The sequence below is a fragment of the Salvelinus namaycush genome, chromosome 1 (genome assembly GCF_016432855.1).
Source record: "Salvelinus namaycush isolate Seneca chromosome 1, SaNama_1.0, whole genome shotgun sequence".
NCBI lineage: Eukaryota > Metazoa > Chordata > Actinopteri > Salmoniformes > Salmonidae > Salvelinus > Salvelinus namaycush.
The window spans coordinates 31,805,117-31,821,348 of record NC_052307.1 but is presented as its reverse complement, the minus strand read 5'-3'; the positions used below and the strand labels follow the sequence as shown (position 1 = coordinate 31,821,348).

Genomic DNA, 16,232 nt, shown 5'->3' with positions numbered 1-16,232 from the left:
GGAGTTGGTCCCGACCTTTGCTGCTTTAACAGCCTCCACTCCTCTGGGAAGGCTTTCCACTAGATGTTGGAACATTGCTGCAGGGACTTGCTTCTATGCAGCCACAAAAACATTAGTGAGGTTGGGCAATTAGGCCTGGTTCGCAGTCGGCGTTCCAATTCATCCCAAAGGTGTTTGATGGGGTTGAGGTCAGTGCTCTGTGCAGGCTAGTCGAGTTCTTCCACAGCAATCTCCACAAACCATTTCTGTATGGACCTTGCTTTGTGGATGGGGGCATTGTCATGCTGAAACAAAAAAGGGCCTTCCCCAAACTGTTGACACAAAGCTAAAAGCACAGAATCATCTAGAATGTCATTGTATGCTGTAGCATTAAGATTTCCCTTCACTGGAACCAATGGACCTAGCCCGAACCATGAAAAACGGCCCCAGACCATTATTCCCCCTCCACCAAACTTTACAGTTGGCACTATGCATTCGGGCAGGTAGCGTTCTCCTGGCATCTGCCGAACCCAGATTCGTCCGTTGGACTGACAAATGGTGAAGCCTGATTCATCAATCCAGAGAACTCATTTCTACTGCTCCAGAGTCCAATGGTGGCGAGCTTTACACCACTCCAGCCGACGCTTGGCAATGCGCATGGTAATTTTAGGCTTGTGCGGCTGCTCGGCCATGGAAATCCATTTCATGAAGCTCCCGATGAACAGTTCTTGTGCTGGCTGACGTTTCTTCCAGAGGCTTTTTGGAACTCGGTAGTGAGTGTTGCAACTGAGGACAAGTGATTTTTACGGGCTTCAGCACTCGGCAGTCCTGTTCTGTGATCTCGTGTGGCCTACCACTTTGCGGCTGAGCCGTTGTTGTTCCTAGACGTTTCCGCTTTCCAATAACAGTACTTACAGTTGACCGGGGCAGCTATAGCAGGGCAGAAATTTGATGAACTGACTTGTTGGAAATGTGGCTTCCTATGACTGTGCCATGTTGAAAGTCATTGAGTTCTTCAGTAAGGCCATTCTACTGCCAATGTTTGTCTATAGAGATTGCATGGCTGTGTGCTCGATTGTATACACCTGTCAGCAACGGGAATGGCTGAAATAGCCAAATCCACTAATTTGAAGGGGTATCCACATACTTTTGTGTATATATATATATTGTACATACTGTACAGCCATAGAATGGCTTATGAAATGTGTGAACCACCCAGTTTATAATGATACAGATAACACTAGTACCACGTGAATTACTCAACGTTATTAATAGGATTGCTTTTCATGGACTCGTCTTGAAAACCTTACTATTTGCCTGAGGCATATTCCAGATAGAGCAGGACATCAGGAGAACCATAGAACTAGAATGAGGAATTCTAATTCTACCAGAACACACGTTTAATGGGAAGAGAACAATTATCTACTCACACGCTATTATTATTATTCGTTGCACAAGAAAAGATGTGAACTCCACATCCCGGATTGCCATGGTCTTATTCAAATCCATGTGTAAAGATTTGCACTTTTAAATAGAAAACTATTTAAGTTATTTGAAATTAATTGCAAATGTTATGGGGGGGGGGGGGGGGAAATGTATGTACAGGTTGTGTAAATGGATGTGTATAACTTGATGTTTTAACTATGTAATTTGAGTTTTATTGTAAATGAAGTCTAAATTTTGTTCTGGTCTTGATTCTCTCTACCTTTTGAATAAACATTGTCCACGTAAGAGCAGTTTGCCAAGACTTTATTCACATGTTGGCTGATTATTCTCTACTGTTAGTAAAATAGTATTCAGTTATTATAGAAAAACATCTGATATAAGTTTTGTATCAAAATATCTTCGCTAATGATGGCAGAAGTTATACATGTTGTAGAGAAAAGTAATTACACAGAGCTGATAGATGACCCTTAAAAGAACAAAAGATACATGAGGCATGGATACCTTAAAAAAACAAATCTCAACAGCTTGAGCAGTTCAACACCTGATTAGTTATTACAGCGCCATAGATAATACAAAAGTAATGTATTTAATAAGAAGCAAGTCAGAATGTTTTAAAACTAGAACCATTACAAAACAGTAGCTACAAGAGTTTTCTGCAATGAGTTTCTGGCTCTCTGTCGAGTGTCCTCGTGGCTGGTGAAGGCTTAACGTCTTGAGTCTCTGGCACTGGAGTAGGGTCTATGGTTCAAGTACTAGTTGGTCTTACTGGAGCTGCCAGACAGATATAATGAACCAAGCAGCAAAATGAAGGTGTTCATACTGAACATTCACCTGTGAGACAATGATTGTTTATTGACATATGACTCGTTTTGCTTACTTAGCTTGAGCATTTCCAATTTCAAAGCAAAATCAAGCATTCCATGAATAAATCATGTCATAAAATCTTAAGTGAAAACTGATGAGAGAAGGCCTCATCAACATAGCTTTACCTTTGAAAAATGTTTTTGGGTCTTACTTCTGTTGAGTAAAATTGTTTGTTGATATGCCAATACACTTTACCCCTTTTAAATATTTTTTCATGGCCTTTCAGCCAATCAAAATACCATTTACATTCCAATCACATCTATAAGGGTGTTTTCACATTTTGCAAGCCCTATCAGTGTTTTATGGTTGACTTGTGGTTTAATTTCTAATTAACTTAAGATTTATATCTCAACAAATAAGTTTGTCTCATGAGGATGTAATTTACCACATGCAAAAACAATTCCCCACATGGTATCTTGGTGAAACAGGTACTACCCAAATGTTCGTATATGTCACCATCTTCTAAATTAGGGCCAATCTCTGTACTGTAGCATCCAGAACTTTCCAATTCCCTGGTGTTATAGATGAAGCTGGGAAAATGTTTCATGAGTTGGATCTTTTTCAATACAGCCCATCTACCTCATTCAAACATTATTTTCAAATGAAATATTGCCATGGGTGTGAGCATACTGCACTAAGGAGGATAGAGGGTTGCCTATAGCGGAGGGGGGCAGGACAAGAATGCAGTTCCAAGAACAGGTACTATATACAGTGGGGAGAACAAGTATTTGATACACTGCCGATTTTGCAGGTTTTCCTACTTACAAAGCATGTAGAGGTCTGTAATTTTTTATCATAGGTACACTTCAACTGTGAGAGACAAAATTCCAGAATATCACATTGTATGATTTTTAAGTCATTCATTTGCATTTTATTGCATGACATAAGTATTTGATCACCTACCAACCAGTAAGAATTCCGGCTCTCACAGACCTGTTTTTCTTTAAGAAGCCCTCCTGTTCTCCACCCTTTACCTGTATTAACTGCACCTGTTTGAACTCGTTACCTGTATAAAAGACACCTGTCCACACACTCAATCAAACAGACTCCAACCTCTCCACAATGGCCAAGACCAGAGAGCTGTGTAAGGACATCAGGGATAAAATTGTAGACCTGCACAAGGCTGGGATGGGCTACAGGACAATAGGCAAGAAGCTTGGTGAGAAGGCAACAACTGTTGGTGCAATTATTAGAAAATGGAAGAAGTTCAAGATGACGGTCAATCACCCTCGGTCTGGGGCTCCATGCAAGATCTCACCTCGTGGGGCATCAATGATCATGAGGAAGGTGAGGGATCAGCCCAGAACTACACGGCAGGACCTGGTCAATGACCTGAAGAGAGCTGGGACCACAGTCTCAAAGAAAACCATTAGTAACACACTACGCCGTCATGGATTAAAATCCTGCAGCGCACGCAAGGTCCCCCTGCTCAAGCCAGCACATGTCCAGGCCCGTCTGAAGTTTGCCAATGACCATCTGGATGATCCAGAGGTGGAATGGGAGAAGGTCATGTGGTCTGATGAGACAAAAATAGAGCTTTTTGGTCTAAACGCCACTCGCCGTGTTTGGAGGAAGAAGGATGAGTACAACCCCAAGAACACCATCCCAACCGTGAAGCATGGAGGTGGAAACATCATTCTTTGGGGATGCTTTTCTGCAAAGGGGACAGGACGACTGCACCGTATTGAGGGGAGGATGGATGGGGCCATGTATCGCGAAATCTTGGCCAACAACCTCCTTCCCTCAGTAAGAGCATTGAAGATGGGTCGTGGCTGGGTCTTCCAGCATGACAACGACCCGAAACACACAGCCAGGGCAACTAAGGAGTGGCTCCGTAAGAAGCATCTCAAGGTCCTGGAGTGGCCTAGCCAGTCTCCAGACCTGAACCCAATAGAAAATCTTTGGAGGGAGCTGAAAGTCCGTATTGCCCAGCGACAGCCCCGAAACCTGAAGGATCTGGAGAAGGTCTGTATGGAGGAGTGGGCCAAAATTCCTGCTGCAGTGTGTGCAAACCTGGTCAAGAACTACAGGAAACGTATGATCTCTGTAATTGCAAACAAAGGTTTCTGTACCAAATATTAAGTTCTGCTTTTCTGATGTATCAAATACTTATGTCATGCAATAAAATGCAAATTAATTACTTAAAAGTCATGCGATGTGATTTTCTGGATTTTTGTTTTAGATTCCGTCTCTCACAGTTGAAGTGTACCTATGATAAAAATTACAGACCTCTACATGCTTTGTAAGTAGGAAAACCTGCAAAATCGGCAGTGTATCAAATACTTGTTCTCCCCACTGTATGTACGTCTCTGTATGGTTCGGGTGGTGTTGTATTGGAACAATTGAGACATGTAATCAAAGGTTTTGGTTTCTTGTACGGTCATTTTTGCACAACGTGTTTATGGCTATTGCTCTACAGTGCTGTGTATGACTCATAGGTCAATGCGGTTCCTTTGCAATTAAATGATCTGTTAGGAAATATTTTTGTTCTTCATTTTTAAGCAATGTTTGATAAACGTTGATGTAAACAGTTCTGATTGGATGATCAAACAGCTACAGAAGCATTTATATTAAGTCTAGGTTGGTTTAGGCAATTCGGGGATTTAAGAATAATAGGACTCCTCTCCAAGGTAAGATAATACTCCTCATTTCTATTATAATTAACATTGTTAGGTTTATTATTATTTTTGTCTTGTGAATTCAAGTTCACTTGATTTATCATATAAGGATTAACTACAAAAAAAGGCATTGTATTTTTATGATTTTTCTTTTAAAGATAAAGTCTGTATTCCCCCTTTAACAAAATGAAATCCTAATGAAATGCATCCGACACATTCTTATGAGTATGGATTTCATCTGAACAGATTTCTGAAGCTGTAAGGATGAAAGGCATAGTCGTGTTTCTGGGACTTCTTGTTACATGTCATACTGCCCCGGTAAATGCGGTGCCAGATGAGAAACATGAAAGAGTGGCACGATCTGCACGTGATAGTGAAGAGGTAAGGCAATATAACATTTTCCTCGCTGCAGTTAAAGCAACAAAAATATATATATTTTGAGGGGGTGTTGCACACGGACACGGACATAGGCAGTACATTTACACTGCTTTTATACTGTTATGTTTTCTGGATGAATGGATTACAAACTGACAGGTCGGTGGTTGTTTTATAGGGACAGGACTTTCGTCTCTTGATGAGATAAAACAGACCCTATCAAAAGTCAACCAACCCCCTCCTCAGGCCCCAGCTGCCCCACAACCCCCTCAAACCCTCCCTCTGGATCTGGATATCACCAGGCGGTGATACAGCTCGACAGCATGCTCTCAATTGATGATTTGTCGCCATTTATAAGCTTTGTTTACATAGCAGGTTAGGATAACTAACGTGGCAGATTTGGATAATTCATGTGGCGGATTAGGTTAATTAGCGTGGCAGGTTAGGAGAACTAACGCAGCAGGTTAGACTAACTAACATAGCAGATTAGGAGAATGAGGTTAAGGTTAGGAAAATTGTTAAAATCAGACACACCGGTAGGATTACAAACGTTTACAAATCGTTTACTAGGCTACCTAAATTATTGGCATAATCTGGTTACCACCAATGTTTGGAATACATTGATTGAGTTCGTTGACAAACCAGACCATTGGATGTCTTTTCACACAGAGATGTATTTGTCAAAGGTCCGTGGTGGGTCTGTGTAAACTATGCGATTAAATTGGAGACAGCTTTACAGCAGTGAATGTTCTATTCTCAGCCAGGCCCATCTAAAAAAAAATGTTTTATTTTTTTAATTCAATCTATATTTGAGCAAAATAAGTAGTTTTGTTGTGATTACAAGAAAATCCTAACAATTCAGGTGGAGCGCCACAGTCACACAGAAAAATCAATGTTCTATCATAAAGTGAGAATAATTAGTTCCCTGACTGATATAGCTGCTACTTAGAAATACTATAAAAGTAAATTAATAGATTACATGCACTGCTATAAAGCTGTCTCCAATATAATCGCATTTGGAGAAAGAGTGTACCACTGCTCCAACGCTAACACTTCAGTAAGGCATTAGCTGCCATACCACTTGAGGCATGGTCTGCAGGGTTGACGTTGGTCTTAACATGTCTCCACTGCGTGACATCTGACAGTTCTCTGATGGTGCTTACATGGGTTGCCACAAATGTCTGAATTTTTTGGGTCTGTTCTTCATGTATTTCAAGACAGATTCACTGTCTGTCCAAAATGTACATTTCTCCAGTGCAGTGGCGGTCAGTGCCATTTAATGTGAGGGAGGACATTTGTTTTTTCTTCACATGAGCATATTGGATGACTGTCATTCATATTCCATTCACCCAGTTCAATGTAACAGCGATAGGTTTAGGCTACTACATGATACCCAAATTTTCCCTATACCCATGAGATTTCTACAACCTAGCCCATGAATGAAAGTTTGCAACGTAGGTGCACACAGTTCGAGATAAAAATTTGAGGGGACAGACAGTGATACATGGACAGACAGTGACACATTCAATACCACCTTGCATACTCTTGCCTGCATCTAGCTGATATAGAGTGTTATCATTTGTCCAACAGTTGCAAACGAGAGTATGTTTATCCCCATTTTGTTCCATTTGGTTCTGTTTAAGAAACATTTTTCCACAGAATCTGTGGAATGAATACACCCCTGATCACACGTAAACACTGTTCACTTTCATAGCAGCCATGTTGTATTCCGTCTCGCATCTATACGCTCTCCTCCTTTCACAATCATACAGTAAAGTTAGGGTACAGTAAAGTTAGTAAGCAGTTTAGCACTTACACCAGCGAGCCCCGGTGGCAACAAATTAATAATACCAAAAGCTTACCTTGACTTGGAAGAATTCCAGTGTTGTGTTGGATAGTCATAGCCAGCGAGCTAACAGAGCATCCCTCTGTTTGAGCAGGGTGTTTGAGTATGCTAAACTAGCTAGCTGCATTTGCGAGCTAAGTAAGTGAAACTGAATGTGAAAAAAATGACAATATCTCTCTCTTCTCCTTCATTTTGGAAAAATTTTATTTGTTAAAAACTGTTCAACTGTTGTCTTTCTCTCTCTTTGAGTCAACTAAACACCACATTGTATGCACTGCAGTGCTAGCTAGCTGTAGCTTATGATTTCACTACCAGATTCATTCTCTGATCCTTTGATTGGGTGTACAAGATGTTGATTCATGCTGCAGGAGCTCTGAAAGTTTGGAGGACGTCCTCCGGAATTTGTCATAATTAATGTGTAAGTCTATGGAATGGGGTGAGAACCATGAGCCTCCTAGGTTTTGTATTGAAGTCAATGTACCCAGAGGAGGACGGAAGATAGCTGTCCTCCGGCTACACCATGGTGCTACACTACAGAGTGCTGTTGAGGCTACTGCAGACCTTCATTGCACAATAGTGTGTTTTAATCAATTATTTGGTGACGTGATTATATTTAGTATAGATTTACTTAAAAAGGATAACTTTTTAAATGTTTTACAATTTATAGGATGGTCCTCCCCTTCCTCCTCTGAGGAGCCTCCACTGCTCCTGTGTAAGCTGTAGCTCTGTAGTTAGCACTCTTTCAACACGCACTGTTAGCACTGCTGCAGCAAGTTCCATTCTTGGGATTGTCATCTGTTTCAACGGTTCAACGGTAGAAATCCAAGCAGATCGTACACAGAACTAACAGTACACAGAATACCTCTCCTGGTAAAGGATTGATTATTCATGGCCACCTGAAACTTGAATGTTTCCTCTTCTACACACCACTGAACCCTCAGGGCTCATTCTAAAGGGAGGACTTCTTTGTCTGAGTCGAGGTTCTTCACCTCCTTGACTCTCTGCCTCTTGAATCAAGGCCAACACAGAGTGGTTTGTTGCTGATCCATTTCATCAAGTGACATTCTTGAGTTCTTCGCACAGTACTATGGCTTGCCCTTCAGTTGGTACAGACTTCAAGCAGTCATCTACATAGAAGTTGTCTTTGATGGTGTAAACTGCTTCAGCTGAGAAGCTGCTCTTGTTATCTTATGCAGTCTTCTTCAGAGCATAACTATCACAACTGGATAAGGCCCCAAAACATACGCACTGTCATCCTGTACTCAAGATTCTGACTGACATCACTTCCTTAACACCTGTTAATCACCTTCCACGGTTCCATAAATGTTGGTGTATTTATCCCAATTAGCAGTTCAATGTCGATGTGAGATTTGAGATTACTGAACCTATTTCAGATAACTTCTTTACTGCTTCTTGAGTGGGGATATGCTTTTTCATGACCAGGATTTTGCCTTGGGTGTACAACTCTGGTAGTTCAATGAATTCTTTACCTTCTAGACTGCATACTTCGAAGCCAGTCACAATGGAGCTGTTGACTGTTTTTTATTGTCCCATAGTACGCAGAAAGATTCTGTTTTTTATCCTCCTTCACATACAACTTTCTTTTTAAAGCTTTAGTGCAGAAGCTTGCACTGCTTCCTGGATATAGGAAGGGGCTTTGTTCGAATTGAATACCTTCACCTGCACTGGTATGATGGGAAGAGTAGTGTGGTTGCCAACCTGTGTGGCCTTGCGTCTCCAGTGAGACCAGTGCGCTGCTCACTGACGTTTTCTGTTTCTTTTCCTCCATCACCTTTCCTGTAGCCTTCTTCCTTGTTTCTCTGTATATGGAGAATTTAGTTGGTACTGAATCTGTCTCCAAATCAGGACTTTAATTGTCTTTCTTCATATGCATGTATGTACTGAACTTTAAGTATTTTTTTATGTTGCAAAAAGAAATTGCAGTTCAGATTAAAACTTGTTAGAACTCATTTTACACTATGTTGACATACTGTGTTGACATTATGTTGACATATTGTATACTGTATTGGATCTGACCCTTGTTAATAGATGAGCAATAGAGTTAGTCTTCAACTTCATGCTTCAACTTCAGATGTTTCCTGATTGTGATTTTGATTTCAGGACTTGTGTATATAACATATTACCTGGACAACAATGTTACCAGCCTGTCCCAGATGTGGCAGAACATGGGCAGCCTAGACTACCCCACACCAGAGAAATTCAGACAGATGAGGAACATGGAAGTACATGAAGAAAAACACCTTCTTCCAAACACCCTCTGAAATAACTGATCTTACTCTCAACATGTAAGTTTGTATTTCAGTCAAAATCACATAACATTATCCTCTTAATTCTGAATGACAGCAATGTATGACCATGGTCAGTTACTATGGAATTAACTCTGGTATTTATAGCTGAGCTGAAATTATTGTGTTGATTTGACTCCAGGATCTTCAGGTGGATGGACCACTGCCCTTTCATGTGGAGGGCATCCTAACCCTGCATGTGCTCATGTGTATGTATGAGCAAGGCCAGGCCAAACCAGGTCAGTGCCACCATCTCACATGGTTTGTGATGACAGTATAATCCACTTCTTACTGATTAATTTGTATTATATTTCTCCAGATGGTATTTTCATACTGTACTGTTAAATCATCAATACCCTAACTCTATTTTATTGATCTCCTTCTAGTGTGGTGATGAGGATGAAGAAATTAAGGACGTGTTCTGTTTTATTTGTAAATGCATTAAGACGTTTGAGGTGGAGTTCTCTAATATATTTATAAATATTTTGAAATTTCACATTCAACAAGTAAAAGCTTTGTGAATTTTTTAACCATCTTGAACCTTTTTTAAAGCTCATCAGAGGGATAACATTAGAATGCTCATGTCCATGGACAATGTATTCACAAAGTCACTGACAACGCAAAGTATTTTTCATTTTTTTTTTATTGTCGCCAACACAAACTGATGAACAGTGAATGAGTGAAACAACACTGTGGTGTTAATATTGATTTTGGTAATTATGTGATGTACAGTACACCACATTCAATAAAGTGTTCTAAATCAATTTAAGTGATTGGGTTGGTGCAGGTGTCATGCCCTTTTATTTAAGGGGGCAGAGAATTATTTTCATAAAAAAATCATTTGTATGCAATTTCCCTCTTCAGTCGTCAGTAGGTGTCTCTGTCCAAGCCAGTAGGGATCCTTTGGCAGCACAAGTTCCTTTGGGGTAGACGTTTAGCAAGCTCCTGTTGAGGAGAGGGAATGAAAAACAGGGTCAGGTGGGGAATAAACTTCTAGGACATAGACCACCCAAAAAAAGCAGTTTATGACTTGATGTAGGAAGGGCTTTATTAATAAAATGTCATTGGACACGTACCAGACTGCAGCACGGGCTCAAACTGTCCGGCCATGCAGATCTCCTCTTGCTTGGCGCGAATGCTCCTCTGGATGGTTGGGGGCAGGCCACGGGGGTTACGAGAGAAGATAAGGGAGTAACCATCCTCACAGCTTCCATCGTCCTTCAGGGTACGGCAGGCATAGGTGATGGCATAGTTTTCATAGTCGGTGTCAATCACCCAATAGTTGTCACCTGAGAAAAGAGGAGAGTATACTGTGAGTCTCGAGGCTGGCTTACTGTTGGTTGTTAATGATGTGTCTCTGTGCCTGTAAGTGTATAGGCGTATTGTCTATAAGGCTATATTGTGGTCTTGTAGTGCTCAGTTGGTAGAGCATGGCGCTTGCCACACCAGGATTGTGGTTTTCGATTCCAGGGCCACCTACACCTAAAAATGTATGCACGCATAACTAAGTCGCTTTGGATAAAGCGTTGGCTAAATGGCATATATATATATATATATATATATTCAGAAAATGTACCTCCGCTGGACAGATAGCTGGCCAGGCCCTGGTAGTTCATGAACATCTTTCCAGGGTTGGCAGAGTCAGGCACAGTGTACTGGGCAGCCATGTCAGCGCACACAACCCAGAATCTGAAGATGGATGTCAATGGTGGAAAAAGCTATTATAATATACAGTACCAGTCAAAAGTTTTATAACACCTACTCATTCAAGGGTTTTTCTTTATTTTTCTACATTGTAGAATAATAGTGAAGACATCAAAACTATGAAATAACACACATGGAATCATGTAGTAACCAAAAAAGTGTTAAACAAATCAAAATATATTTTATATTTGAGATTCTTCAAAGTAGCCACCCTATGCCTTGATGACAGCTTTGCACACTCTTGGCATCCTCTCAACCAGCTTCATGAGGTAGTCACCTGGAATGCATTTCAATTAACAGGTGTGCCTTGTTAAATGATAATATGTGGAATTTCTTTCCTTCTACAGAAGATAGCCCTATTTGGTAAAAGACCAAGTCCATATTATGGCAAGAATAGCTCAAATAAGCAAAGAGAAACGACAGACCATCATTACTTTAAGACATGAAGGTCAGTCAATCTGAAACATTTCAAGAACTTTGAAAGTTTCTTCAAATGCAGTTGCAAAAACCATCAAGCGCTATGATGAAACTGGCTCTCCTATAGGGAGGAGGTCAGAGACCTGGCCGTGTGGTGCCAGGACAACAACCTCTCCCTCAACATGATCAAGACAAAGGGGATAATTGTGGACCACAGGAGAAAGAGGACCGAGCACGCCCCCATTCTCATCGACGGGGCTGCAGTGGAGCAGGTTGAGAGCTTCTTGTTCCTTGGTGTCCACATCACCAACAAACTAACATGGTCCAAGCACACCAAAAACAGTCGTGAAGAGGGCATGACAAAACCTATTCCCCCTCAGGAGACTGAAAATATTTGCCATGGATCCTCAGATCCTCAAAAGGTTCTACAGCTGCACCATCGAGAGCATTCTGACTGGTTGCATCACTGCCTGGTATGGCAACTGCTCTGCCTCCGACCGCAAGACACTACAGAGGGTAGTGCGAACGGCCCAGTATATCACTGGGGCCAAGCTTCCTGCCATCCAGGACCTCTATACCAGGCTGTGTCAGAGGAAGGCCATAAAAATTGCCAAAGACTCCAGCCACCCTAGTCATAGACTGTTCTCTCTGCTACCGCATGGCAAGCGGTACCGGAGCGCTAAGTCTAGGTCCAAGAGGCTTCTTAACAGCTTCTACCCCCAAGCCATAAGACTCCTGGACACCTAATCAAATTGGTACCCAGACTATTTGCATTGCCCCCCCCCCCCTTTTACACTGCTGCTACTCTCTGTTGTTATCATCTATGCATAGTCAATTTAATAACTCTACCTACATGTACATATTACCTCAACTAACCGGTGCCCCCGCACATTGACTCTGTACCGGTACCCCCTTTATATAGTATCGCTATTGTTATTTTACTGCTGCTCTTTAATTACTTGTTACTTTTATTTCTTATTCTTATCCATATTTTTTTTAACTGCATTGTTGGTTAGGGGCTCGTAAGTAAGCATTTCACTGTTAGTTCTACACCTGTTGTATTCAGCGCATGTGACTAATAAAATTTGATTTGATGAGGACCATCACAGGAAAGGAAGTCCTAGAGTTACCTCTGCTGAAGAGGATAAGTTCATTAGAGTTACCAGCCTCAGAAATTGGCAAATAACCGCACCTCAGACACATCTCGACATCAAATGTTCAGAGGAGATTGCGTGAATCAGGCCTTCATGGTTGAATTGCTGCAAAGAAACCCCTACTAAAGGGCACCAATAATAATAAGAAACTTGCTTGGGCCAAGAAACATGAGCAATGGACATTGGACTGGTGGAAATCTTTCCTTTGGTCTGATGAGTCTGAATTTGAGATTTTTGGTTCCAACCGACGTGTCTTTGTGAGATGCAGAGTAGGTGAACGGATGATCTCTGCATGTGTTGTTCCCATCGTGAAGCATGGAGGAGGAGGTGTAACGGTGTTGGGGTGCTTTGCTGGTGACACGTCGGTTATTTATTTTGAATTCAAGGCACACTTAAACAGCACAGAATTCTGTGAAAGCGATCCTATCTGGTTTGCGCTTAGTGGGACTATCAATTGTTTTTCAACAGGACAATGACCCAAATACACCTCCAGGCTGTGTAAGGGCCATTTGACCAAGAAGGAGAGTGATGTATCAGATGACCTGGCCTCCACAATCACCAACCTCAACCCCTTTGAGGTGGTTTGGGATGAGTTGGACCGCAGAGTGAAGGAATGCAGCCAACAAGTGCTCAGAATATGCGGGAACTCCTTCAAGACTGTTGGAAAAGCATTCCAGGTGAAGCTGGTTGAGAGAATGCCAAAGCTGTCATCAAAGATAGTGTACAAAGCTGTCATCAAGGCAAAGGGTGGCTACTTTGAAGAATCATGGTTACTACATGATTCCATATGTGTTATTTCATAGTTTTGTAAAAACTAAATTGTTTAAAAAAATGTTTTTTTAATGTATTGAGTAGATGCGTCCAAATCTTTGACTGGCACTGTATATACACTGAACAAAAATATAAACACAACATGCAACAATTTCAAAGATTTTACTGAGTTTCAGTTCATATAAGGAAATCAGTCAATTGAAATAAATAAATTAGGCCCTAATCTACAGATTTCACATGACTGGGAATGCAGATATGCATTTGTTGGTCACAGATACCTTAAAGTAGGAGTGTGGATCAGAAATCAGTCAGTATCTGGTGTGACCACCATTTGCCTCATGCAGCACGACACATCTCCCTCGCATAGAGTTGATCAGGCTGTTGATTGAGGCCCGCGGAATGTTGTTCCACTCCTCTTCAATGGCTGTGCAAAGTTGCCGAATATTGGCGGGAAATGGACCACGCTGTCGTACATGTCGATCCAGAGCATTCCAAACATGTTCAATGGGTGACATGTCTGGTGAGAATACAGGCCATGGAAGAACTGGGCCATTTTCAGCTTCCAGGAATTGTGTACGGATCCTTGCAACATTATCCGTGCATTATCTGTAAGGTTCTGCTTTTCTTTTCATTTTCAAACACGTGGTCTATGGTTGTGAGGCCAGTTGGACGCACTGCCAAATTCTCTAAAACGATGTTGGACGCGGCTTATGGTAGAGAAATTAACATTCAATTACTTGGCAACAGCTCTGGTGGACCTTCCTGCAGTCACCATTCCAATTCCACGCTCCATCAAAACTTGAGACATCTTTGGCATTATGTCGTGTGACAAAGCGGAACATTTTTATTGTCCCCAGCACAAAGTGCACCTGTGTAATGATCATGCTGTTTAATCAGCTTCATGATATGCCACACCTGTCAGGTGGATGGATTATCTTGGCAAATGAGAAATGCTCACTAATAGGAATGTAAACAAATGTGTGCACAACATTTTAAATAAATACGTTTTCTGTGGATATGGAAAATTTCAGGGACCTTTTATTTCAGCTCATGAAACATGGGACCAACACTTTACATGTTGCGTTTATATTTTTGCTCAGTGTAGTTACTCATCACAGATACAGTACTAGAATAAAATTCCGAGCAACATGTACAGGTAAGCCTTATGTTTTCAGTCCAACAAACTGAATGACTAGGGAATGGCACATTTCTAAGACTATTACCATTTCATCAGAAATAATCTCCAGCTCTCTTACCCGAACAGTGTGACACGGCCCTTGGAAGAGGCGACCATGGAGCCGTCGTCACCGATGGTGTACTCCGCTGAGATGTTGTCCTGGAGGAACAGACCCTCAGGGTCCTTCTTCTGCAGAGCGTACCACTTCCCTGCGTACTGGAGCACACACGCATAAACAACAACAGGTTAGTTGAAGGGCCTTGCATGTAGGACTGTTGTAGCCTAAGCAATAATAATTTCCTGCATACTGGAGAGTGTCACAATATTTGTCTAGCTGCGTACTGTAGCACTGGCACACATGAAACAGATAGATGTACTACAACCTTGCAGGTAGGTCTGCTATAGACTATGTACTACACAACATGTGTATTGTCGGCTGTACTCACTCTCTTGGGGTCAAAGTCCTCCTTGACTGTGAAGCTGTCCACCACACAGGAGGCAGCCCAGCTCTGCTCCAGACCCGCCAGGAGCACCACCACCAGGGCGAGCATATGGAAATTCATTTCTAGAGGAGACAGAAATTCCATTAGTAGAATTTAATACGCATGTAAGAACAAATTAAAGTGACATTAGCATGTCTATTTTGATAGAGCACAATAGCTATTCCTCTCAATCAATTGTTAACAATTCCATGTCCTAACTTGGTAAACTGACAAGCTGACTATGATGGAACGTTTCAAAGTTTCTCATCTTCTCTCAAAGTTTCTCTACAAATTGGTCCCAGATAAAACTATTTACAAACCATTTTATAAAAAACGATAACGTTGACAATATTTAACAAAGCTAAATTTTCAGATAAAATCATATTAGTAGCAACATTTGAACAACATTCCCATGAAAAGTTCCAAAACTTACCTGTAATGGAACAAAGCAAGTGGTGAAGTTTCAATGAAGTTGTAGGTATATGTTTCTCTTCGACTGTGTTTCTCTTCTGTCTAGGATCCTTATATACCCAAGGAACAGACGAGCTCACTGATTATTTTCACATTCTGGTCCTAAATCTAGCACTAATCCAGTTAACTAAATCCTGTAAGCCGTTGAACTTTCCCATGCAGCACTGAAATGGCTTTATGTAATTGTATCAGTGGTGTATAATAGTCTAAACTCAAAGAAAGCACATGTCTAGGGAATTAGTTCACCTCAGCCAAGCCAAAGTACTGTTTACACATGGGAATGGCAATACTGGTGTATTTTAGGCTACATAAGTGTATTGTTAGATAGTTCCTTATTGACATGCAAATTAAATGGAAATAAATTACACATGTATTTATCACCAGTTGGTATCACTTCCTTTTAACTGAATTTGAATAGTATGAAGGATAAATATAGAGGGACTGGATGTCAAGTTGGGGCAGCTGAAGTAAAAGTTCTAATCAAACCTACCATTTACACAGGGAGCCCAAGTCTGCTCTTATTGTCACTTATTGGTCTTTTGACCAATCAGAATAGCTCTGAAGAAGATCTGATGTAAAAAGATCTGATGTGATTGGTCAAAAGACCATTTGTGGAAAAAAT

General features: G+C 41.2%; 1 protein-coding gene across 1 annotated transcript; it reads right to left on the bottom strand.

Moving 5' to 3' along the window:
• Nucleotides 1-10,294: 10,294 nt before the first annotated feature.
• On the bottom strand, nucleotides 10,295-15,220 carry LOC120051422 (purpurin-like). Its single transcript, XM_038998285.1, has 5 exons — nucleotides 15,104-15,220; nucleotides 14,737-14,873; nucleotides 11,011-11,123; nucleotides 10,507-10,723; nucleotides 10,295-10,379 (listed from the first exon to the last, which is right to left on the bottom strand). The coding sequence occupies exons 1-5, from the start codon at nucleotides 15,218-15,220 to the stop codon at nucleotides 10,295-10,297; spliced, it is 669 nt and encodes a 222-aa protein (XP_038854213.1).
• Between the last annotated feature and the right edge of the window lie 1,012 nt (nucleotides 15,221-16,232).

Coding starts and splice junctions, on each gene's coding strand:
- LOC120051422 (XM_038998285.1), bottom strand. CDS start 15,220: ATGAATTTCCATATGCTCGCCCTGGTGGTGGTGCTCCTGGCGGGTCTG. Junction 11,124..14,736: donor GGCCGTGTCACACTGTTCGG/GTAAGAGAGCTG, acceptor ATCCATCTTCAG/ATTCTGGGTTGTGTGCGCTG. Junction 10,380..10,506: donor CCCGTGCTGCAGTCTGGTAC/GTGTCCAATGAC, acceptor TCTCCTCAACAG/GAGCTTGCTAAACGTCTACC.